The sequence below is a fragment of the Thunnus thynnus genome, chromosome 10 (genome assembly GCF_963924715.1).
Source record: "Thunnus thynnus chromosome 10, fThuThy2.1, whole genome shotgun sequence".
Taxonomy (NCBI): Eukaryota; Metazoa; Chordata; class Actinopteri; order Scombriformes; family Scombridae; genus Thunnus; species Thunnus thynnus.
The window spans coordinates 1,574,142-1,599,043 of NC_089526.1; the positions used below are offsets into that span (position 1 = coordinate 1,574,142).

At 38.3% G+C, this 24,902-nt stretch overlaps 1 protein-coding gene and 1 long non-coding RNA gene across 2 annotated transcripts in view; one reads left to right on the forward strand and one right to left on the reverse strand.

The window, feature by feature from the left end:
* The window catches only part of LOC137190747 (collagen alpha-6(VI) chain-like), a 56,088-nt gene extending 41,233 nt beyond the window's left edge, over positions 1–14,855 (forward strand). Inside the window, exons 25-38 of the mRNA XM_067600329.1 lie at positions 348–410; positions 516–566; positions 857–892; positions 1,007–1,069; positions 2,084–2,146; positions 2,317–2,352; positions 2,446–2,482; positions 2,632–2,643; positions 4,067–4,557; positions 5,799–5,895; positions 8,842–9,492; positions 9,876–9,966; positions 11,487–11,622; positions 14,258–14,855. Coding sequence (XP_067456430.1) covers positions 348–410; positions 516–566; positions 857–892; positions 1,007–1,069; positions 2,084–2,146; positions 2,317–2,352; positions 2,446–2,482; positions 2,632–2,643; positions 4,067–4,557; positions 5,799–5,895; positions 8,842–9,492; positions 9,876–9,966; positions 11,487–11,622; positions 14,258–14,308 — 1,878 coding nt within the window. The 3' untranslated portion in view covers positions 14,309–14,855. The remainder of the gene's footprint in view (positions 1–347; positions 411–515; positions 567–856; positions 893–1,006; positions 1,070–2,083; positions 2,147–2,316; positions 2,353–2,445; positions 2,483–2,631; positions 2,644–4,066; positions 4,558–5,798; positions 5,896–8,841; positions 9,493–9,875; positions 9,967–11,486; positions 11,623–14,257) is intronic.
* Positions 14,856–20,239: 5,384 nt separating this feature from the next.
* Positions 20,240–21,572, reverse strand: LOC137190772 (uncharacterized). The gene is made up of 3 exons (XR_010930284.1): positions 21,540–21,572; positions 21,012–21,137; positions 20,240–20,544 (listed from the first exon to the last, which is right to left on the reverse strand). It is a non-coding gene; the product is annotated as an uncharacterized lncRNA (long non-coding RNA).
* Between the last annotated feature and the right edge of the window lie 3,330 nt (positions 21,573–24,902).

Genomic DNA, 24,902 nt, shown 5'->3' on the forward strand with positions numbered 1-24,902 from the left:
TCACAAAAATCAGTAGGATTCATCCTCTGGGGTAAATGAATGTCTCAACCAAATTTCGTGACAATCCATCAAATAATTATTGAGATATTTCAATCTGGATTAAAAGTGGTGGACCGACCAACAGAGCAACAAACATTGCCATCCCTAAAGTCATGCTGTTAGCGTACTAATAAAAACTAAATAAACTAAAATAAACAGGGTTTATGGAAATTGTAGACCACAATATAGGAAGGTAAAATTTACAGAAAAGTAAAATTTTTTAAAAATAGTGAGAAAATTTAACAGTTCGGTTGACCTGATAAGTTCAGTACAGTGAAAGTTTAAACTGTTTGTTGATGTTGTTGAAGGGCCAACTAGGAGATCCAGGTGTAAAAGGTGGTCCAGGTTCACAGGGACACAGAGGAATGCCGGTAAGGAGCTGGGACACCTGCTGTGCTTGTATACACAGTATAATTTAAAGTGTATATTTATAGTCCACTCAGTGACTCTGACTGTCAGTGTTTGATCTGTTTCAGGGTCAGGATGGTGCAGATGGTCATGGATTTGCAGGACCCAAAGGTTCCAAGGTAGAGCAGACCATAATAACTTAAAAGAAGTGTTTCAAATTTTAGGAAATCCTCCTTATGTCTGTCTTATCCAGATGGAACTAGGCCAGCAGTTTCCCCCTGCTTCCAGTCTTTGTGCTAAGCTTACTAGGCTAAACACGTCTTGGATCTGTCTTTGTACTGGAGGCACACAGATGAAAAGACAGAGAAGAAGATGAAATCCTGAAATGCTCTTTTATTAATAAATGTATTCATATTAATACAAACGGCATGAGATATTTGAGTGACTAAATCTTACTTTCTCTTTACAGGGAGATCCTGGTTTTCCTGGTTACCCTGGTTTACAGGTGAGTCCATTTATTTTACCTAAATTTAAAATAGAATTGCTTGATAAACTCTAAACAAGACTAAAACAAAACTGCTATAAATTCATGTATGAGTGTTTTTTTCCTTGATTTCAGGGTGAGGAGGGCCTGAAGGGAACCAAAGGATATAAGGGACGTGATGGGAACCAAGGTCGAAGGGTGAGCAACAACAAACACACCTGTGATTTTTCTTTCTCTTTAGTGACAATATTTCTGTTTCATCAGTGTGACTTTAAGTGGTGAAAAGTAAACGAGTACATTTACTCCATTACTGTACTTAAGTACGATTTTGAGGTACTTGTACTTGAGTATTTCCATGTGATGCTACTTTATACTTCCACTCCACTACATTTCAGAGGGAAATATTGTACTTTCTACTCCACTACATTTATTTGGCAGCTTTAGTTACATTTCATATGAAGATTTGACACAATGGATAATATTACAAGCTTTTAAAATACAACACATTGTTAAAGATGAAACCAGTGGTTTCCAACCTTTTTGGCTTTGGATGTCTTACAACGAGCAGTGTGTAGTCAGGGTCACATTTCACATGTCTATGAGTTGTTAACAGCTCCACCAAATAGTGATTTTTCCTTTTCTACTTCTCACAAACTTTCATTTCAATAAATGTTCAAATGATCCAATATTTCAGCAAAAATCAAAGATTAGAGAAAAAGTCCAAAAACTGAAAACAGATTTGTGTATCAGAACTTTGTTTTTTCTTCTTTCCTCTCCCATTAATCATCTCACCACCCCTCAGATTTATCTGCTGACCCTTTGGAGGGGCCCGACCCCAAGGTTGGGAACCACCGGACTAAACTAGCTAACCGTGTATAAAGAAGTTGAAACTAGCTCCACCTCCAGCAGCTACAACAGTAACATGCTGCTCTAACACTGATGCTTCACTATTAATAATCAAATGATGTCATATATAATAATATATCAGTCAGAGGGACCAAACCACTACTTTTACTGCAATACTTTAACTACATCAAGCTCATAATACTTAAGGCTCATAATGTACTTTTACTGTAGTAGGATTTTTCATGCAGGACTTTTATTTGTAATGGAGTATTTTTACATTGTTGTACTGGTGCTTTTACTGAAGTGAAGGATCGGAGTACTTCTTCCACTACTGGTGACTTTTTATTTCTTATCCAACTGGTGCAGGGAAACCCAGGCAGACCGGGAGAATCAGGCACAATTGGAGACCCGGGAGGTCCAGGACACAGAGTGAGTGAGGGATGGAAGGAGTATCATCATCAAAATCATCATCATCTTTTAAAAGAAAAGGAAATCCTACCAACTTTTCTCTTAGAGTAGAAGCAGACAGTCAGTACTGATTCGTTGAGTTGAGTTGAAAGAGTCAAGGTTAATAATTCTTCTTATTTTTCTCCATCCAGGGTCCCAGAGGTCCTCCTGGAGTCAAAGGCTTGACTGTAAGTCCACCTTAAAGTCATTTCATCTGTCACCATTAAAGGAAAATATCTAAACATGCACATGGTATTTTCACTTCCTTTCTGTTGTGTTAGGAATGTGAGCTGATCACCTACATCAGAGACAACTGTGGTAAGTGTTGTAGCATTGATTTACTGAGACAAAAAATAGTCAAAAGTGAAAACAAATGTCTACAATTTCATGTGAATGAAGTGCAAACTTGTTTTAATTGCCTCAGTAACTCTCCAGCACAAATCTTATGATTTTTCTCCTCCACACAGTATGCTGCCTTGGTATGTATCTCCATTTTGTTACCCTGAAAATATGGTAAGTACAGTAAGATTTACTCTTGAGATGTTTGATTTTTTTGGTGTGGTTTTTCATCTCTGTAACGTTTGTTGATTTTGGCAGCATGACTCTAGGGATGGTGTTTCCCGTTTGTCGGTCCACCACTTTGGTTCAGACTGAAATATCTCAGCAGCTATCAGATGGATTGACATGAACTTTGGTTCACACATTCACGTTCCCCACAGGATGAATTGTAATAACTTTGATCTCCTGACTTTTAATCTAATGAGCAAATTTAGCCTCACAGAGCCGCTAGCAGGTCTGTAGACTCTTAGTCTTGTTAAAAGAAATGTTTGTGTTGAAAAATGACTGTTAGTGTCTGTTATTCAAGGTTTGCCTTCCACCTTCACGTTTAAGGGAGTTAAGCTGGGATAAACATGAAGTCACCAAACTACATGTATAATAATGGAGTAATAAGAATGACAAAGATATATAGGATATCCTTTTCCAACTTTGTGGTTCAGAACCCTGACGTCACATTAAATAAACTAACTTCAGCATTTAACAAAGCCTGGATTCAAATGCCAGACTTAAAATTTGAGGTATTGCCCCAGTCAAGGAGTAAAGAGAGTTAAGCTCAGTCTGTAAACACCCACACAGTCCTGAGAAAAGGTCTAATAAGACAAAATAAAACACACCTGTGTGAGTGGACCATAGGGTGTGCGCATTTGTTGTCTTTGTAAACTTTGTTATCTCCTTAACCAGGTAGCACACTCCTGGTTAAGTACTTAGAATAGGTATCAATATGTCCAAAAACATAACTTTAATTCACAATTTTTGAAGGTTACTTGTGGTGTTCCCCAAGGCTCAGTGTTTGGCCCATTATTGTTTATTTTGTAAATAAATGATATAAGTTTCCAAATTATTAAAATGTATTTTATTTGCAGATGATACTACTTTATTTTGTTGTGGTAAGAAACCACTTTAGGATGCAGAGTTGGTCTGATTCTAACAACCCTAACTAACACTGAATTAAGTAAAACTAAATGTATCATCTTTGTTAATTCTTTAAAAGTTTACAAAGCAAACACATGATACAGGATGTTGAAAATGAAAGTGTATGAAATTAAATTTCTTGTAGTGATAATAGATATTAAATTATGCTGGAAGCCACATATACATTACATACCTGATATCATTACATCAATATCTTCCTGCCTAACTACAATGTAAGAATGAGCAGCGAGGAAAGCTTACATGCCTGAATTTGTGTGACAGTACAGTGAACCTGTGTCTGTTCATGTTTGTTGACCTCGTTCCACCACTGACAGCTGTGTCGCAGTTTGACAGACATTTGTCCAGTTTTGGGTTTTAAGTGTACAGTAGTTTTACATTATTCTCCACTTTTCTCATCATTAACCCCTCCAGGTCAGTCAAAGTGTCCGGCCTACCCCACTGAGCTGGTGTTCGGCCTGGACATGTCGAAGGACGTGGCCAGGGCTGCCTTCGAGAGGCAGCGCACTGCACTTCTTTCTCTGCTGGAGGACATCTCCATTGCTGAGAGCGACTGTCCGACGGGCGCCCGCGTGGCTGTAGTGGGATACAATGACCAAACCAAGTACCTGATCCGTTTCCAGGACTACCGCCACAAGACTCAGCTGAATGACTCTGTGATAAACATCACCCTGGAGCGCACATCCGACCGGCACTTGGGAGCCGCCATGCGCTTCGTAGGTCAGAACGTCTTCAAACGCTCCCGTGCAGGAGCTCTGATGAGGAAGGTGGCAGTGTTTTTCTCCAACGGACAGACGCAGAATATCAACGACATCATTTCCGCTGTAATGGAGTACCGGGCCCTAAACATCATCCCTGTAGTCATCTCACTGAGCGGCGATCCTGATGTTAGGAGAGCGATGGAGGTGGGTTTGATTTGTCAGCAGAGCTCTGTGGCCTCATAGGAATCACATCCAAACAAACATGTTGTCGCTTCAGCTTTTAAAGTGTCGTCCTGGAGTGAGCGATCACTTCAAACTAAATCAAATTAGAGCTGAAACGATTAGTCAATTAATCAACTGACATGAACAATTATTGTCAACTACTTTGATAATTCATTAATTGTTTCAGTCATTTTTCAAGCAAACATTCTCAGGTTCAAGCATCTGAAATGCTGTTTTTGTCACATATTGTTGTAAACTGAACATCTTTGGGTTTTGGACCACTGGAGAAACAAAACAAGACATCTGAAAATGTCACCTCAGTCTCTGGGAAGTTGTGATGGGCATTTTTCACTTTTTGACATTTCATTGACGAAACGATTATTTGATTAACCAAAAAAATAACCGGCAGGTTGATTGATAATGAAAACAATCCTTATTGAATCAAATGTCAGGACAGTGTCTAATGCTGGGATCAGACTACATGATAGTTTTAGGGCTGCAACTAACTATTATTTTTATTATTGATTAATCTGCGGATTATTTTCTTGAACTCAATCAACTTATCATTTGGTGTATAAACCATCATAAAACAGAGAAAAATGCCCATCACAATATGCAAGAGCACAAGGTGATGTCATTAAATGTCTTTTTTTGTCCTACCAACAGTCCAAAACCCAAAAATATACAATTTACTATCATGTAAAATGCTGAAAAATTCTCACATTTGACAAATTGTAACCATCAAATATTTTACATTACTTTAACGATTAATTGACTATCAAAATAGTTGCCAAATAATCTTTTGATCAGGCAATAAAAGATTTCTTAAACTTGTGTCGTGACTTTGCCGAGAGACATTGCAGACAGTTTATGTGTTTTCATCCACCTGTTTATTTATGTAACAAAATGCAGTGTAAACAGACTTAGTGAATAAATGTCACAAATGTCACTGAAGAGCTGAAAACATCATATCTGTGTGGAGCGATGAGGAGACTGTAACCTTCCTCAAATCTTTACGTGAAACTAACAGAAATGTCATGTTTTCCACATGGTTTTCCATCATTTGAGCTTTGACTGACACTCTTTTAATGATGTCATTTCATTGTGTCTTCTTCCTCTGCAACGGTTTAATGACACCGACTGGAGAAAAGCCACTGAAGTAAAATTCTTTTTGGCAGGTGTATATTGAGCAGTAAATAATGACAGCTGCTGTTTCATCTCAGGTTGACGACACAGGACACTCCATCTTCATAGAGTTGGGGAGGCCGCAGGACCAGGCTGCCAATCTGAGAAAAGTCAAGAACTGTGCAATCTGTTTCGGTAAGCTCTGAGCCTCATGCTTGAATTAACATTTCATATCAATCATCCAGTAATTTTCTGTCAAAACTGTGTTTCATTTGTAATTTCTGCATGTTTGGCTCTGAAAGGTTGTGCTGAAAAAGTGATTAAAGTGTGAGATTAAACTGAAAAGAAGGCTGAGCCCACGCATCCTGTCGAGAAAACTCATATTGGTCGTTTGCATCCAGAATCAAATTCTTTCTGTCACTATCCAGTATTCATGATCATAGGTTAAGTCAGACACAACACGAGGGGGGGGTGGATGTGTGTATTTACTGCCAGACTGACAACTTACTACTAACCTTTTCCTCTGCTCCGCTCGCATCCACTGTCACTTCTCTGCCCCTCGCTCTTTCCTACTCGCTACGCAAACATGCTCCTTAATGGAGCCACGCTACCAATAGTTTCCCAGGCAATGACAGAGGTTGACTCACGTACCAGAACAGTGCTGCACAGAGACTCCCAAACACTATCAAATAATAAAAAAATTTTTTGGGCTGTCAGTATAGAGAAACACAGATTCAGTAAACGTTCAGTAAACGTTGAGTACAGTTAGACCCAGCAGTCTCCATTAGGTTGGGCGAGTTCAAAGTTGTGAAAAGTGTTTTGAATACACCCCCGTTTTCACAGGTAATTTGTTAGTCTGTCCCTCCCGCCGCAGGATTACTCCTGGAAAGCTATTGATGTAGCACTTTTCTCCTTATGAAAATGACACGGACCAATGAGAATTTAATCAGACGAGAGCATATCGACCAACTAATTGACTAGTCGACCAGCAGACTACAGTCGTACAAAATATAACTTACTGATAACAGATGTCATTTTTCTCATCACAGCTTATTGTAATATTCATTTGGCTAAAAATGATTCATACGCAAATATACAATATGTTCTGTGCTGCACTTCAAGACAAGAGACGTATTTTATTGCTTATCCACCAATATATCCTGCTTCTGAGTCACGTTTGGTTGATTAAAAGTTCTGATTTGTTATCTTAGGAAATAACGGCATCAAACACACCATTTCTGTGAGACCACCACCTAAACATGTTTGTGAAGAACGAATCTGTTTGGTCAAATTGGCTAAAATTGTGAAATTAAAACAGTATTGGAATTAACGCATATAAATTTAATTTCTGGAAGGTTAATTAGAGTTAATTTCAGCGCCATGCACTGTTCAAATAATATGGCACCACCACAATATTAATGCCGCTCGTCATCTGTTGGCAGTATTAGAATTAACAAGCTTTTATTTCATCGGGATTTTCATGAGCCTTGTATTTTTTTTTTCTTTATCTGCAATAGATTTGTAAAAAATGATGTAAACATTTTAATGTAAACTATGAAAGTCACAACTTTCATCAAGGAGCCAAATATTTTAACTGGAGGGCCGGATTTGGCCCAAGGGCCACTACTTGCCAACCACTGTTCTTTGGTGTGCCTCTATAGGTGTGTTCCCAATACTGTTTTTATTTGCATTTTTTTGATTTGCACATAAAAAAAAACCTGAGTGGAAACACCAGAAATTCAATAAAAATCTTGAAATATCACAAATAAGTTTTTACACTTGGCTGAGGTGGAAACAGATTTAACAATTTAATCATGGCGTCCATCTACGTTTCCGCTCTACCAGAGAAAAGAAAAAACGGCAGCAGATGAAAAACATCAGATCAGTGTGAAATGATGAGGAGACTGTAACGTTCCTCAAAATAATACATGAAACAACCTGTAAACCACTGTATTTGTTCACAGTTTGAACTTTGATTGCCAGTCTTTTAATGATGTCATCTCATTATCTCCTCTTCTTCTGCAATTGTTTAATGGCACCAACTGGCAACTTCTAATATTCTTGAACGTCAGAAGATGGAAACGCACATTTATTAGAATTTTCTTTTGCAGATATTCTGGGAATACTGTTAAAATTTACACTAAATTTGGATGGAAACCTGGCTTATGATGGCAGGCTTTTCACCTTGCTTTTGAGTGTGGCCATTCAGAACAGCTGTGAACACTTTTGCCTTATGTAATCATACATTTGTTTGTTTGTTTCAAGCATGCCCTGACCTTCATCCCAACAGAAATCTGGTTTGATGAAGCCAACAGAATTTTATCGTTGACAAAAGCAGAGACTCAATCCTGAAGTCACTAAATTGGACCCTCTCTGTCCATCAGATGTACCTTCAGATTTTGTCCATGAATCTCAAAAACTCTGCTGGTGACAAGGAGCCACCTTGTCCCGAGCCCAACCGAGAATATGCTTGACTTACTGGTGAGAATATGGACACTCATGTCATGGCCCCGATGACTCATAGCAATGGCTCAAGCCCTTGATATTTCTGAGGTACAACCCACAAAACACCCAGGGGAAGTCCCAATCCAAATCCACAAAGTTCATGTCCCTGCTAGTATCCTCGCAAGAGTGAGCTGTTCCAGTGAGGATCTCCACATCACTTCTAAATCCAAAGTTCACAATCAGCCAGTCTTCTTTACAGCACAAGATTCCCTGGGAATTTTAGCTGTGTGATACTTGATAGTTGGAGCACACCCTTCAGTGCCCTTTCTTAAAAATGGGAACTACCACCCACATCTATTAGTATATGGGAATGTCCATGTGACATTTGAAAGGCCTTATCAATGGAAAAAGCCCAACAACATCCAGAGTTTTAAGACCCTTAGTAACCTTCACATTTTCTGGCTCAGACTCCTCCACTGAGGGCATGTTGTTAGGGTTCAGGAGTTCCTCAAGTTATTACAAATTTCAGCTGTAAACTGTTACGTAAAGAAGGCAGTAAATACCAACATTTGCAAAATTGCAAATCAGGTCAAAATTTTTAAATACCATCATAAATATTTTACAGAGAGACAAATCCGGAGCCATTTTCCAACCACAGTATCCGGTTTCTGAATATTTCCTCTATTGTTTTTTCAGACCCCTGCAGACGTACACAGGAGTGTGCCTCCATCCAGGAACCAGTGCGGCCTCAGGAGGTGGATGTGGACCTGGTGATGGTGGCGGACAGCTCCAGGCAGATGCAGGCTGACGAATACACTGGCATGCAGCAGCTGTTGGGCTCTGTGGTGGAGCAGCTGGTTGTGAGTCCGCAACCCCAACGGGCCAGGAACCAGGCCCGAGTAGCTGTAGTCCAGCAGAGCGGCACTAAGGCTAAGGTGGAGTTTGGCCTGCAGGAGTACGCGAACCACCAGCTGATGAAGAAACACCTGGTCCAGAAAATGCAACAGCAGGGCGGCTCCTCGGTGCTGGGACAGACGCTGGAGTTCTCCCTGAAGGAGGTGCTGCTGAAGGCCAGACAGCCTCGCAGGAGCAAGGTACTGCTGACCGTGGTGGGCACCCACACGGCTTACAAGGATCAGGCAAAGCTGCACTACATCTCCCAGAAGGCCAAGTGTGAGGGGGTGGCCATGTTTGTGGTGGCGGTGGGTGGGCGCTACAACCAGACGCAGGTGGAGAATCTGGCCAGTTTCCCTGTACAGCAGCACCTGCTCCACATTGGGCGGCTGAAGGCTGACGAGCAGGGCTACACCCAGCGCTTCTTCAGAGTCTTCCTCTCCGCCCTCAACAGTAAGAGCAGATGGTTACAGTCATAAAATCACAGGTTGTCTTTAACTTTTCTGCACAGTTTTCTGTCTCCAGATATCATCCAGTTCACAATAACAAGGATATTTGGAGGGGCGGGTCGTCCACTACTTAGGAAGTCGGTGGTTCGATCCCCAACTCCTCCTGTCTGCATGTCGAAGTCTCCCGATGGTTGTGCCAGCACCCATCAGTGCATGAGTGTGTGTGTGTGTGTGTGAATGGATGATTGAGCAGCAGAAACATTGTAAAGCGCTTCGCATTTATATAAAAGCATCATATAAATGCAGCCAGTTACCATTTCAAAACATTTCTTCATATTGTTTCTTAGCAACAACAAACATGAATTTATTCTCCTCTGCTTGTTTCAGAGGGAATTAACTCATATCCTCCTCCTTCTTTAAAACGGACCTGCAACCAGCTGCCAGACCTGACAGACGAAGACCAACTTTTCCATAACGGGTAACTCACTCTGCCTGCAGAATTACACACAACAAATTAAACATACCAGCAAAGCATCTGTCAGACAGGTAACATTTGGACACTTTTGGCCAACAAAGCTGAAAAATACGACTTTAAAGCCAAAAGCTTTCCAAATATGGTTTTAGTTACTCAGCTTTCATGAAATCCTGCTCTGTGATTCATCAACTGATTCTGATAAAGACGCTCAGATTAGAGAGAGCAGGACAGTCTGTTAGGAGCTAGTTTGGTTATTTGCAATAATAAATAAATATTGAAGATAATTATTTAAAAAAAGGTAATAAAAGTGTATGAGGCCCAACAAGTCTTTACCAGGAAGATAAAGGTGGTGATGAAGATACTTGTTGGAACTGTAGTTTCAGAGAAAAGGAGGAATCTGGAAAGTATCTAGTAATCTAGACCTTCAGGTTAAAACTGGACTGTATTAGTTTGAATAAAGGTGACATAACCTTCGTTTCAACAGCATTTCAGTGACTTTATTTCAATATAAAGAAGTTCTTAACTACACAAATTTTAGTAATACTGAGGTCCAAATTTTTCAGCACAAATCCAGTAGCCACCAAAACAAGTCTGTAAATGTTTCTGATAATAAATAAAATAAAAATGTCACATTTTTTGAGATGTAGCTGTTTAATTATATTTTCTGTTTTTTTCTCTTTTTTTTGCCTAAAGATATAAAGGTATGGAGGCAAAAAAAACATCAGAGTCTGTCTAGAAATCTACCATGTGTTATTTGGTATCATGTCCAGATAAGGATTTAAGTTGCCATTAATAATTTTATTAATGTTGTCATGTGATCAGTTGTTAATACACAAATATTGATTAGTGCAGCTTTAAGTCAATAAGATGCATACAGTCCTTTACAGCCACTTTAATATGAATATTTGATCTGTCAGTGTGTAATGTGTTGGTGATGAACCTACAGAGAATTATCAGTGACTCTGCAGCTCCTCTCGGCTCTACGCTTTATAGTGAGTTTCAGCTCATTGTTTATCTGTCCGGCTGCAACTTTACTGTTTTGGTTCACTCTCAGCGCTCTCATAGCGTCATTTTGGGCCACAGCTGGCAGCTGTTTTCAGAGAAAAAGCTGTAAAAAGCCACTGTACACAACCTGCTCAGCACCAAACGGCAAACAATCACAGTTAGCTGTAGACTAGCTGGTGAACATAGTGGAGCATTTAGCAGCTAAAGAGCCAGATATTTCCCTCAGGAGTTGGTAGAGAGTAAAAGCAGAACTAAAAGAGAGTGAATATTGGACTTACATTCACCAGCTGGACAGAAACACAACTCTGGATGTGGAAATAAGCAACTGTTTGCTAACAAGTTCAACATATCAACTTGAAAGCTGATGATATGTTGAGAGTTGAGTTCACTACTTGTTTCTGATGACAACTAGTTGACAAATAAAGAGTAAAAAGTGTGACTGAAGATGTAACTTTTATGACTGTGTTATTGAGAATAATTTACCGTGAATCAGTGAACGTCTGCTGCTGTGTGTCCAGTGACGGGTCGGCAGAGCTGATGGATGAGGATGTGGAGTTTAAGGAGCAGATGGGAGTAATGACTTGGACCAGACAGCTGGATGTCATCGACACATCAACCGGCGAGGACAGACAGCATCTGGAGTTAACCTCAATGGTAGCACACACACCACTTTACACACAAAAACACACACTGTCAGCAGCTGATGATCAGAACTGGATTAAAAATATCTGTGAATACATTTCATGGTTTGTTTTAAGCTCCTTTTGTGTCAGAATGGTGGAGTTTGATACAGTAAATTGTCTGGTTTGGAGAAATATTGTTATGCATTACCACATTTATTAAACGTCTTCCAGCGGCTTTTGGCATCCTCTAGTGGTTTGTTTTCCTCAGACTTTGAATTTGTCTCAGTTACGGATACGTCTGATGATTGTCTACATTTTTCTCTTTGTCAAGAAATCCCACATGCAGACTCAAACCAACAATGAACTCATCTAGTGTTGTGTTGTGATATGTCACATCACTATGAACACACACACACTGTAGTTTATTTTGACTCAATTCCATTTATATAGCAATATGAAGGTGTTGATTGTGCTACTGCTCACATCTCATGAGGGCACATAGAATTGTACAGTGAGTTTGTACAGGTATAAAGGTTTGCTGAATCTGACTTGGAAGAAAGCTGTATTGGTTACGATAAGTGTAACCTAGATGGTTTTTTATGTCCTGGTGACATAACTTTTGTTTAAACCACATTTTAGTGACTTTTTTCAATGTAAAGCAGATTGTAACTACACTGAGGACTGTGAGCAAGATGTTAGAAATACTGAGGTCCAAGTTTTTCGAGCACAACTGTCAAATTTAAAGATACGGAAGCAAAAGAACATCAGAATCTGAACTGACCTTTGTAAGCCTAAGTGGGGGTTGATCAGTGATGCTCAACAGACTCAGGAAGACCTCCTAAGAAACCATTTCAATAAGCTGAATTATGACACAAACTTAAAGCATGAAATGACCCTAAAGGCCACTTGGACTGGAGAAAAACAACTCTCACCTTAGATGGAGCACGGACTCTTATCACCAAAGCCATGAACTAACCCACATTCCTGACGACTTTGTGAAGCCTCCCTGAAAATCTGAGGCAAACCTGAAATTCATGTAAATTAAATGTCTAATTGAATTAATATTTGTCATGTAAATACAAGAAGAATGGTATAACTTTCAAAGGTGTATGACTATCTACTAAAGAGATATAAGACTTAGATTTTATTGACCTTTTATACTACAGGTAACAATACTGCCCTCTATTGACAAGAGTTAAATTCCCTTATGTGAAGAGATAATGAATGTTTGATAACCATGTGTTTGTTTTTTAAAATCACCCAAGTGTTTAACTTGTGATCTATTAACCTCATAGGCAATCATATTTTAATAGTTAAATTAGACGAGTAGTTGTGTTGAAAGAATTAAGTTTCTGAAGTAATAGGAATGTTAAGATATAATGTTTGAAGGATTTGAGTTTAAAGTTTTCTTTTTTTGTTAAACAATAGTCACATTGAATGCTTTTATATTGAAGTAAGAGTTCTGCTCATCTTATATTTAAATATGTTTCTGAAAGTAATATAATAACATAAGTGTTGCCTAACTTTATTTCCTTTCACTATAGTATTAAACTTTATTTCAGTAGATGGTTTAAGATGTGTAGATAGTTTGAGAAAGTTGAACCAATGAAGGTTGTATGCTTAGATATCATGAAGTGTTAATATGAGGGTTAATGTTTGTTATTAGGAGAACTGACTTCTTATGAAACATAAGTAAACTGCTTAGCTGTTATCAGTCAGAAAATATCATGAAATGCTTGAACATTATGAAAAGAATGTATTTACAGCTTTAATGTGAAATATTAGGCCACAGTGACTCTGAAGTGTGATTCTTGCGTGTTAAAACTCAGAATTAGACTTCTACAAAATTCCTTTACTCCAGGAGATGCAGGCTGCAAACCACCAGTCACACCTAAAGCCCTAGAACAAAGAAATTGAATATTCATCAATAATTCGGCACAAAAACCTTTAGACCCAAACTCCTCCCGTTTTATCGTAACTTATAAAAACAGCCTCAAAAAGATTCCTCTTTGAGCCGGCCTCCAAGTACTCAAGAAAATTCTTAAGACGTCTCTTTTATTTGTTTTTCAACCAAATATATCCGTATTTAACCTTTTATTGCAACAAGTTAATTTGTTTCTGTTATATTAGTAACATTATCTCGTATTTCCACGTATAGTAATTTTATTTTGAAGTTAACACAGTACGCTTACTGTAATTTATTTTACAGTAAGTTTACTGTGTTTTTATTTAAAGTAGCAAATGTAAAATGAAACAGTAATTTTATGGTACTGTATCTACTTTTACAGTAGCTGTACGTAACTGTAAAATAAAATATAGTAATTTTATGCTACTGTGTAATGGATTACAGCACCAGACATTGGTGAGATTTAAATTTCAATAAATGAGTACAGAACCAACTCTTTAAATGACAATTATTTATTATCTGTTGAACAGCAACTACTGCATTTTACTTATTACTTATTTTCACTGCCATCTTTTAATTGCTATATTTCTATAACTCCACTGTCTGAGCCGTCTGTGTGTAATGTGTTGTGTGTCGCTCTCGCTGAATCTGACCTGGAAAAAAGTTTTAAAATAAAATATGATAAAAATATGGAAATGTTCTTGCATTAGTCTCACTGTTTAGTGTAACACTTGAATGTCTCTCCTGTGTCTCCATCCAGAAACCTGTTTTCTCAAACATGACGTCGGCGGCTGCCAGAACTACACCTTAATGTGGTTCTTCGACAGCAAACGTGGGGAATGCTCCCCCTTCTGGTACGGCGGCTGCAGCGGCAACAGCAACCGCTTTGAGACGCAGAAGGCTTGTGAGAAGCTTTGTCTGACGAAGAGTCGATGAGGAGGATGTTGGGCGAAGAAGATGAGAAAACTTTCAGAAAAAAGCACATTTTCAAGGAAATAACCAAGGAGACTTCACAGATATTTTTAAATTTCTTATTCACGGCTGGGCTTTTTGTCACATGGAGTTTCCTTTAATTTTCTTCTTGAATGAATGCAAGTTTTGTTCTTCTGAAAAAAGCAGCTTTATTTTTATGAGTATGGAGATGTTTTTTTTTTTTCCACTGGTGATTTGCACTCTTTCTGTTGGATGTTGATTCCAGTTGCTGGAAATGCTTCTTTCAGGACTTTTATGAAGAGATCAGGTGCTGTTTTTGAAAAAAAGAGGAGCTGGATAAATCTGGATTTAGTAGCATTTCTGAAGCAACAATCAATCATTTTATATTTTGTTCTGTTTCCGATTAAAATTCATATTTCACATTACTCATCAAAACTCAGCATTGTCTATCAATATCAAAAACTGCAGATTCATTTTCAAATCCTGTTATCAATTAGCCAATCAGAGGGCTTTTTCCTTTCCCTGAGGTGAGGGACTAATTGATGTTGATCCTGTGCAGCTTGGTCTGGTTTGGTTCCAGACTGCAGCTAATGATTATTTTTATTAGCGATTAATCTGTCAGTTGTTTTCTCCATTAATCGATTAGCTGTTTGGTAAATGTTGAAAAATGTTGATTAGTGTTTCCCAAAGTCCAACATGACATCCTCAAATGTCTTGTTTTGTCCACAACCCAAAGATATTCAGTTTATTGTCATAAGGGATTAAGGAAACCAGAAAATATTCACATTTAACAAACTGGAATCAGAGAATTTGGACTTTTTTTTCTTAAAAATGGCTCCAAATGGGAGCGCCCTGGTAGCTGAATGGTTACTGCATATGCCACATAAGCATTTTTCATATCAGGGACAACACACATTAACATCAATATGATGTAAATGTGTCAGATTTGCAGTCTCTGTGCAGGTCGAACAAACAAGACATACAAAAAGCAAACAAAAACATCAAAGCACATGTAAGCATATGTTGTGTATTGATTGCTGATCCATTTGCTAGACTCAAACATGTTTGAGGACTGTGCAGCCTCAGTGGAAACATGAGCTCTCTTAAAAATGCTTTCTAGGTCAGTAAGTTCAAGGAAAATATCAAACAGCTGATCATCACTGCCAGGAAAATCCTGATTAAATAAATCTCTTGATGTATAATATCATGTATAATACAACTAGAGTTAAAATGATGTGTAACAAATGCAACCTGCAGTTTCCAGTAGAGCAGATCAGTACTGCGTCATAGCCACAAAGTGTCACTAAAGCACTAGAAAAGCTGCAGGTGTCCTCACAGTGAAGGTCTACATAGAGCTCGTTTACAGAGCAACATGGGTCAGTTTCTATTACCATGGAGTGATGATGTTATTCAGTTTTTTAGAAGTAAGAGAGGTATATTTACTCTACTAGCAAAGCTTATTAATCCTTACATATGTGCAGTAATATATGTCTGAAATATGCTCCAACAGTTAAGTTTATCAATACTGTAAGAACAGAGATTTTAGTTTGCAGATAGTTTCTAGGTTTGTTATCACTCAGTATTCTTTACAAAGATTCTCTCATAAAACACATCAAGCACACAGTGAGAGGAAGCATGAAAATTGCCTCAGTAACTACTGTAGGAAAACAGCTTGACACACAACATACACACCTGACTCCATACAAAGACTACACTATTTAAATGCAGGTCAGTCATGTTAGTTTTCTACGGAGCCCCTAAAGGGACATGGGAAAAAATTTTTTTTTAGATACATTTCTCGTGCGCACGAGAACATTTCTAGTGCTCACGAAAACATTTCTAGTGCGCACGAGAACATTTCTAGTGCTCACGAGAAAATTTCTAGTGCTCACGAGATACTACTTTTTCGTGCGCACAAGAAAACATCTCGTGCTCACACGAAATGTTCTCGTGCGCACGAGAAAGCATTGGATGCGCGCGCATGTTTTGTGGGAGATCCACTGCATTTGGTTTGAGGTCTGTGTGAAAATGCCAGTTCAGGAGTTAATTCGGCTGTATTTCGAACTAGGACTTCATTGTAAGGACATTGCTGCTTTGCTTGCAAGTCGTCATCGCTATGTTGTGTCTGAAAGACATTTAAAACGAATTTTGAAAGCATGTAGTCTGTTTCGGCGCAAGGGATACACCCCTTTGGATCGTGTGGTTGATTTCATTCACCAACAGTTACAAACAAGTGGCCAGCTGTGTGGGTATAGGTGGATGTACACTAAATGCAAGGAGAACGGATTACACATCAAGAAAGTAGAGGTACACTTAATTCTTAAAGAACTTGACCCAAGGGGTGTTGAACTCAGAGGAAGGAGGCGGCTCCATCGTCGAAACTATTTTGCAAAAGGGCCCAATTATATTTGGCAATTTGACTCTTATGACAAACTGAAACCATTTGGTATCTGTATAAACGGCTGTATTGACGGATTTTCCCGGAAAATTATCTGGATGAATGCATTTACGACCAGCAGTGACCCAAAAATCATTGGAGGCTACTATATGGAGGCAGTCCAGAAATTCGGTGGTTGTCCAAGAATTGTCAGAGGCGACCGGGGCACTGAAAATGTTAAAGTCAGAGACTTTCAGCATTTTCTCCGTCGTAACATTCATGACGGCTCTGATATTGACAGCTACATCGAAGGGGCAAGCACAGCAAATCAGCGCATAGAGAGTTGGTGGGGTTTCTTCAAATAACTATAATCTGTCTTTACTTTACACTCGACTTCTAGATGTATTATGTTGAACGTTACCGCTGTGAAACAATCATAAAATTGATCTGATGATTTCTGTCTTCATTCGACAACAGCAAGGTGGTGAAGTTAGTTTTAGGTTGAACTTTTGACAGCTGTTCGGATATTCATTGTGGGTTCAACAGTATTAAATATTCACCCTGAAACTCACTTCACCAGTGTCCTGTAGTCTAATCTCTCTCAGCGGGTAGAGCTGTCTCCATACAGACACAGACATACAGAAGAAGAGTTGTGACAACTTCACTCATTTAACTATCCGCATGAAATAACGTCTCATCATATAATAGTGATTTTTCCCCAGTACAAGCATAGTGGGCAGCAAACACTGTTTTTATTAATTTATTTTTTATTAATTTATTAAATTATTTATGCTGGTCCTTTTCCACTCAATTTCTCCTAACTTCATCAAAAACTTCAAGATTTAACATGATTTATTTCAAGTCATCTCATAACTTACTTAAGGAGCGCATGATGAGAATAACAAATTGCATATTAATTAACTTTTCTTTCTCTCTATACTGTTTTTCCAGGATGAATTAGACGAGACCATCCATGTGTGGGATTCACATGTCATCAGACCATCAAAGAATGACAGGGTGCCCAGTGGTCGCCCCCGAATCATGTACATGTTCCCAGAACTCTACACAACTTATGACTGCATTTCCCCAGTGTACAGAGCTGATGCACAGTTGTGTCAGAGTAACTGCACATTTCGACCAGCAGTGCCATGTGACACAGACATCTACAACATCTGCAACATTCTGATGGCAGAGCCACAGCTGCATCTTCCAGCTGATGCTTATCAAGCATTGGATTTGTACCTGCATTTGAGGAATGAGATAACATCTGCTCTCTAATTTGAGATGGATTATTATTCAGATTATTCAGGGGTACAACATGTGCACACTGACTACACTGGAACAGTGCTATGCCACAGACATTAAGAACATTTTCAGCAATATTGAGGGGCAAAAAGGATTGATATGTCACTATATGCACACTGACTACAAAGAGAAACAACAAGGCAGGACATGAAAGAGGAACTGAATATTTATTTGAGAATATTATGCTCTTTGTAGTTAACTGTCAGTATATTTACCATATGAGGCTCAAAGAAAAACAGCCATTTGAAATGGTACTGTATGTGCATTGAACAGGTATTTCTTTGTTGAATGCTGACGAAAATGCTGAATGATGAACTTCATTCAGAATAACAATTGCATTGCAAAGATGCACATGAAAATGTAATAATTGTACAAAAAGGGACACTCACCTGTGAGAGCAGACCCTACTGACTTATCAAAATTATGAATCTTTAACCGTCTTGTGGAAAATTTCAATCTCAGTGTACTAACAAATTACAGAAAAATCATTTACAATAAGAAAATAAAAAATCAAAAAATGTCAACTGTTTCTGTTTTAATAAGAACAATAAATGAACAATGCTTCAAGGATTTAAATCTAAATAAATGTAAATCTGTAGAAACAGTTTTGCTTCAGACAAATGCCATAATAATCTCAGTGTAGAAGAGGGATGTGCAAGATCCTTTGCATTCACTACACAATATCCATTGTAAAGCAGTCGCCAGACAAGACATTATCAAATTCTTTACGAAACTCAGGGTATGAGCTGTAGGTGTATGGTAACTCAAGAACTGCTCCACATGTGTGTGCTACAGGCCTGCGACTTAAACCACACAATGCATTAAAAATTACTTCGATTGTGTCTTTGCACAGCACAGTAGATCCTGTGCAGGAGCGTAAGAAGATCTCCAGTCGTCTTTGGTCGATGCTTCTCACATACCGTAGCAGGTGGTTAAGAGCAGTCTGCTCTTGTGGATTTAGGCTTTCAGTTGATGGTTTTATCATCTGGGCCACTTTCTTGTTAGTTGGCCTCTTAGATTCATAGAGCTCCATTATGTTGTCTTTGGTTATGAGCGTTGGCATAGCATTGTGAACACTGGAGTGGAAACAGTCAATTATGAACTTTGGCTCTTGAAGAAGAGCTTTGTGTGCCATTGTTAAAATGGCAGCCCGTAAGTTGTCTTTAGGGGGCAGGCAGTGTGAGCCCATTCTTGAGAAGACATTGAGTAAGTCCTCCTCAACAGTTTCATCAATGTTGCCCTGTAGTGCTTTTTCAAGCGACGCACGCTCATTCTCTGAAAGAAATCTGGCAAATGACATCATCAAGAGTTCTTCATCCACTGAGCTAACTCATTGACAACAGGCAAGAACAAAGGCTGGTGACAGTCTGATTGGTAGGAATTTGTGGTCCAGGTATCCTTTCAACCACACTCTTCCGAGAGCTTGCCATTTCTTCTCAGAATAGTCTGGTCGTAGTCTGGGTACTCGTTCATCTTCCCCCTCACACTGGTCCAAGAAATGGTCCCAGAATGCGGAGTACGCCTCTCTTGACACACCATCACTGTCCATAGCTTTCTCATTTGTAAACTCCATTCTTAGACTAGCATTCAGTACTTTTGGATCCATGAAGACATTAAGGACATCATCAACTATGTTTACTCATCTTAATTTTAAAAGGAGGATTTCTTTGTCAAATGGATCTGGTGATGCTGGAAGACAGCTTGATGATACACGTCTATCATTGAATGTAGAGTGCTGCAAGATATTTTAAAAAGGTAATTAGGTGTGATTATTGATTGATTAATCACTTAGTGAACAGAAAAAGAATCAAAGATCTTGACAATCAATATATCAATTAGCATGCAAAAATGGTGATAATGTTGTGGTTTTAGATTTGCTGCTTTTCTATTTCATACTATGATGCATGAAATTGGAAATTTATTTTGGAATGTTTGGATGAAAAATGAATTTAAAAAAAAAGATCTTGGGGTGAGAGAACTTGGGATGGTAATGTTACAGTTCTTGTACATTTTATAGACAGAATAATGAATAAGAAAAACTCTTTAAAGTAATTGACAATGGCACTAATAATTTTACAGTACTATTAGAACTTAGTTCTACATTTTACCTGCATGCTGCTCAAGTCATGACGATTCCAGGGAAGGGTGGTGTCTTGATTATCACTATCATCACCAGCAATGGGTCCAAAGTTCACTTCAAAGTCCTCAAGAGATTGTTGAATGGCAGGAGCAAGAGGGGAATCTGAGACATCACTTAACAACTGGTCTGCATCTTGATTTGGCACAGGCTTTAAACAGTCATCTTCAGATCCATGCCTTCTTGTTGACTGCTGAGTATGACTGCCAACATCATCAGAAGGTCGTGGATGCAGGACCTCTGTGTTACCCATCTCAGGAGTTGCTGATCTTGATTGGCTGATTGTCTCTCCTCTCTATTGATAATTAAACATAAAAAACAACAAAACAAACAAATGTATTATTATTAATGTGTAATTATTATATTATCTATGTTTTTGAATCATCTGATCCAAGCTGTTATGTGTATTCATGTGATTATAACACCCTGCACCTGAGTACATTTTTTGGTGTATGCATTTTGACTTAATGTAGCATTAAACTCAAAACCGTTCGTAGACTCCCATCTTAACTGCAGTTAAAATTTAAGATGGATTTACAACTTGCAACAAAATTGTGGTCTCTTAAAGGCCATTTCTGTGTCCTCATAGACTTCACCTGTCTATGTGTCACCACTACAGGAAACTATAACTTTTGATTAATCAATTTTTGTTTGAATTTTAAAGAATACTGAACATTTTGGTACAAAAAAATCTTCAGACAATACAAGTTCTGTACTGTATAGCACAGACTGGGTCCATAAAAATGCAATACTAGGGCTTACTTTTTCATGGTTTTTCTGCATTGAGCCACTGGGAGCTAGATCTAAATCAGAGGAGCTCTCTGGATGATCCACTTGATGACGTCTCCTGGTCTTGTTCCTCAAGGATCGTGTCTTCATTGTCCTAGCCTATAAAAAAGTCAGCAAATCAGCAAATTATGGGCTTATACAGACTTGACATAGAGTTAAGACAATAGATTTATCCTAAAAAATAACTGACATCTGTGAATGTACAGGTCACATTGAATAAGAGCACAGGTAGGAAAGCTAAGGTGAAACTTATTAAATTACAATAAATATGTATCAAATGCATATCTTTTTACAGCATACATCATACTCAGCATATGAGACAGGTGTGGTATACAACCACACCAACCATAAAGGAAGTCATTAATTCTACTTATATTGCAGCATTTTCACCCACAATCTGCGCCGTTTTAAAACCATAGCAATAAACAACCAATCAATATAAATTAAATATCTACAGTAGCCTATGTATTGATACCACAAATGTGGCAGAAGATAAATTACCTTCATTGGCCTCTTATGTGTTGGCTCGAAGTCCAATGAATCATCTGAGAGGAGTATAATGTCTTTAGCCTTGGTGGTTGTGTAGATGCGCAGCATTCGTAGTTTAGTCTGTTCGTACAGCTGGCCCACCGTGACTTCATGGGGCACAGAATTGTGACTGTAATCACAAATGTCAAACTCGAAGTCTTCCATTGGTCCTTTGGATGAATGCCCATTTGGAAAAAACAAGTCTTTGCCTGTCTCCACCAGTTCACCCATAGTCACTGATTTCTGGACCGACAGATTCCGTGTTCCTCCTCCTTTTCTCGTTCTGACCTGGTGATAAGTTCCGCTCTCAAAGTGGAGCCATCCCATTTCAACCCGCCGGGTGACTTTGGCTGCATGTTTATTGCCAATACCGGGGCCTTGTGTGTCACTGTTAGCAGGAGTTCTTAATCTGTCTCTTAATTTCTGCATGAGAGAGGACTTCACTGTCTCTACTCCTCCCGACTCTTCGTTTGTCACAGTTCTTTGACGACAAAATGCTCTGAGCGCAAGTCGGTCCCCATATCTTACGATATACTGGCTTAACTCCTCATCTGTCATAACACCTATGACGTTGATGTCGATCTGTAAAATGCAAGGCAAACGTTTGCAAAATTACACTGCCTCCAGAAAGCTAGCAACATTAAATGTAGGCTATTGCTTACTTTATGTGAAAGTTAACAATTATCCTCTATTAGCACTTCTATTTCAACTGCTGTTTGAGATTCTTTTAGCATTAGTATTCAATTGCAGCATTAAATGTTTCTGTATTTATTCTGTCTGATGTTTCATTGGCAAAATTTCAGCAGCTAGCACATAATTTTTCCGTCATAAACTTTGAACTAACTGATACTTAGCAAGTTAGGCTAGTTTTTGGTCAAAGGTGTATTTGCATATCAAAGTCTCTTAATAATTCATGACTTTGACGTGTAAATTTATATTTTAGTTCCTATAATATATCCATGGTCAAAGATAAGGAAAGTTGAACTCTGCTGGCTGTGGACCATGACATTTATGCTTGGGAAACTTTAAATATCTACAATTAACTGAATTGATTAAAGACATTTTTCTACCTTTAGGCCACCAAAACATCAAGAAAGAAAAGATTCTGTGTTTCAGTGAGTGTTGCCTCACCAGATTTTAATTCCTGGCTGTGTGGAAAAGGTTTTGAAACAACATTTAAACTTTATTGTGGACATGAAAGTAATATAATGTGAAAATGAAAGTAAAAAAATTACAGACTTTCAGAGGGTTGAAGTCACAACCTCCTAGCTATGCATCAATTTTTTTTTAAATTAATTAATTTTGGTCTGAAATGTCTGTTATAAATTATGCAATGAGCAGACATTTGGACTGAAAGTAACTGAACTATAATCTCACATGGGTGTTCTCTGGCTGCTTAATTGGACTTTTCCTGTTTGGAAATATTAAGAGAAACAGATACTTTGCCCTAAGTTGCTCACCAGGTGCATATGCCAAAGACTTTTATCAGGTTTCTGCATTTCTGGGACATTAGGATGTGAATTACAGTCCTTCTGCACACATGAAAGGAACAAAAGTAATACATGAGCCTTTATTGGTCTAATAATTTAAATTGTAATAATGCAATTGTTTCTGAATGTGTGTGATGCTCAGTAATTTTTTGTTTCATTATTTTACAGCTGTGTCTTGGTTTGTAGGAAAAAGTATTTTTGGGGACTCGAGTGTGTCACATGACCTGCAATTCCAAAAGGGACCACCTGCAGACCCAGGGAGGAAGGTGAGTTACTCCTACTTAAAAACTCTAAACATTGCTTGTCAAACATCCTTGTCAAATAAAGTTCAGATTTTTTCCCTTGGGAGTAAAAATTGATTCTGAAGTTAACATTGATAAAACAGGCTGAATACTGTTCAGGAGTTATTGAGAACAAGAGGAGAAAGCTCTTACTGAACTGACCGCAGCTGCGACCAGCGTTTTCAATTCCCCTGCAGACGTAAGAAAAGGATTTTTCTTCAGGAAGACGCAGAACTTCTCTGCCCCGCTCTTCTTCAACTGAGTCGATTCTGCTGTTTTCTCCACAACGTCGCTGAGAATCAGCCACTGTGAGATTCACCGTCAGAGCGAGGACGGCCACTATCAGCATCCGAGCCGAGGACAGAGCCGGACGGAAAGACAGACATCACAGACGCCCTGCTCTTTTTCTGAAGCGACCAAGTAAGAGGCTTAAGTCTGGGCAGAGGCAGTGTTAGTTGTGTGTTCTTTTCAGCATCAGTGCTGTTATGAATTGTTACTGATAACCAAACGTACTCCTACCCATCCCAACAAGTCTATGACATCACAGTGGCTACATCCATTACTTTTATACAGTTTATGTATTTGACAGGAACAACATTGGCTATGTGCCAGTGTGCAAAAGGTCATCGTTTTCTATTTGGATGTTGTTACTGCATTTTCAGCCTACAACCTACACTAAATATTGAGTTTATTGTTATCGATGTAAACCCGCCCCCCCCCTCAAAAAAAAAGTACAATAAATAGGCATAAATATAGCAATTAGAAAACAAACAGTTGATTTCATATATATATGACAAGTTTTTAGTGAGGTTAAAAATTGTTGACAGTCCCTTTCATTTGAACTTGATCCTTCCTTGATCAACAGAAAATGAATTTGAATTTTTTTCTTTCTAAAATGCCAAAAGTTTTCTGGTTGCAGCTTTTCTAATGTGAAGATTTTGTCATATATGATTGTAAACTGAATATATTTTTGGTCTGTACAAAACAGAACAAAACATCTGAAGAAGATTAACTGATGATGAAGATAAAATTGAAATATGACTTAAAATAAATTATTTCAATGATCACTTAATTAAATACATGTAAGTTTGTATATATTTGAATTTGATAAATACTGTGAATGTAAATATTTTACCTGAAATTTGTAGAATATATTTAATAGTGTTAGTATAGTGTAAACGTTCAAAATGCTCCACTATGTTCACCAGGTAGTTTCCAGCTGAGACTGAACCAGACAGGTAATGTGCTGCAAAACCAAAAGTAGGAGCTAAAAAGTTCTGAAAAGCTTTGTCAAGTGGAGGGGAAACAGAGAGTCTGCTTTCATTTATCCATTTTATTCAAAAAAACATTGATTACAGCATGACGTCGAGTCACATAATACTTAACATCTTTTCTTCAGAATTTCCTCAGAACTGAACAGAATTCTCCCACTGTCTCAGACACTCACTCTGCCAGAGCACTAACATCTGTTTTAGCTTTTAAACCAGAGTATATTTGAACTTGGAAGACGTTTATTGGACACTGAATATATTTAACTTTTTTATGGACTTTTTTTCAGACATGTT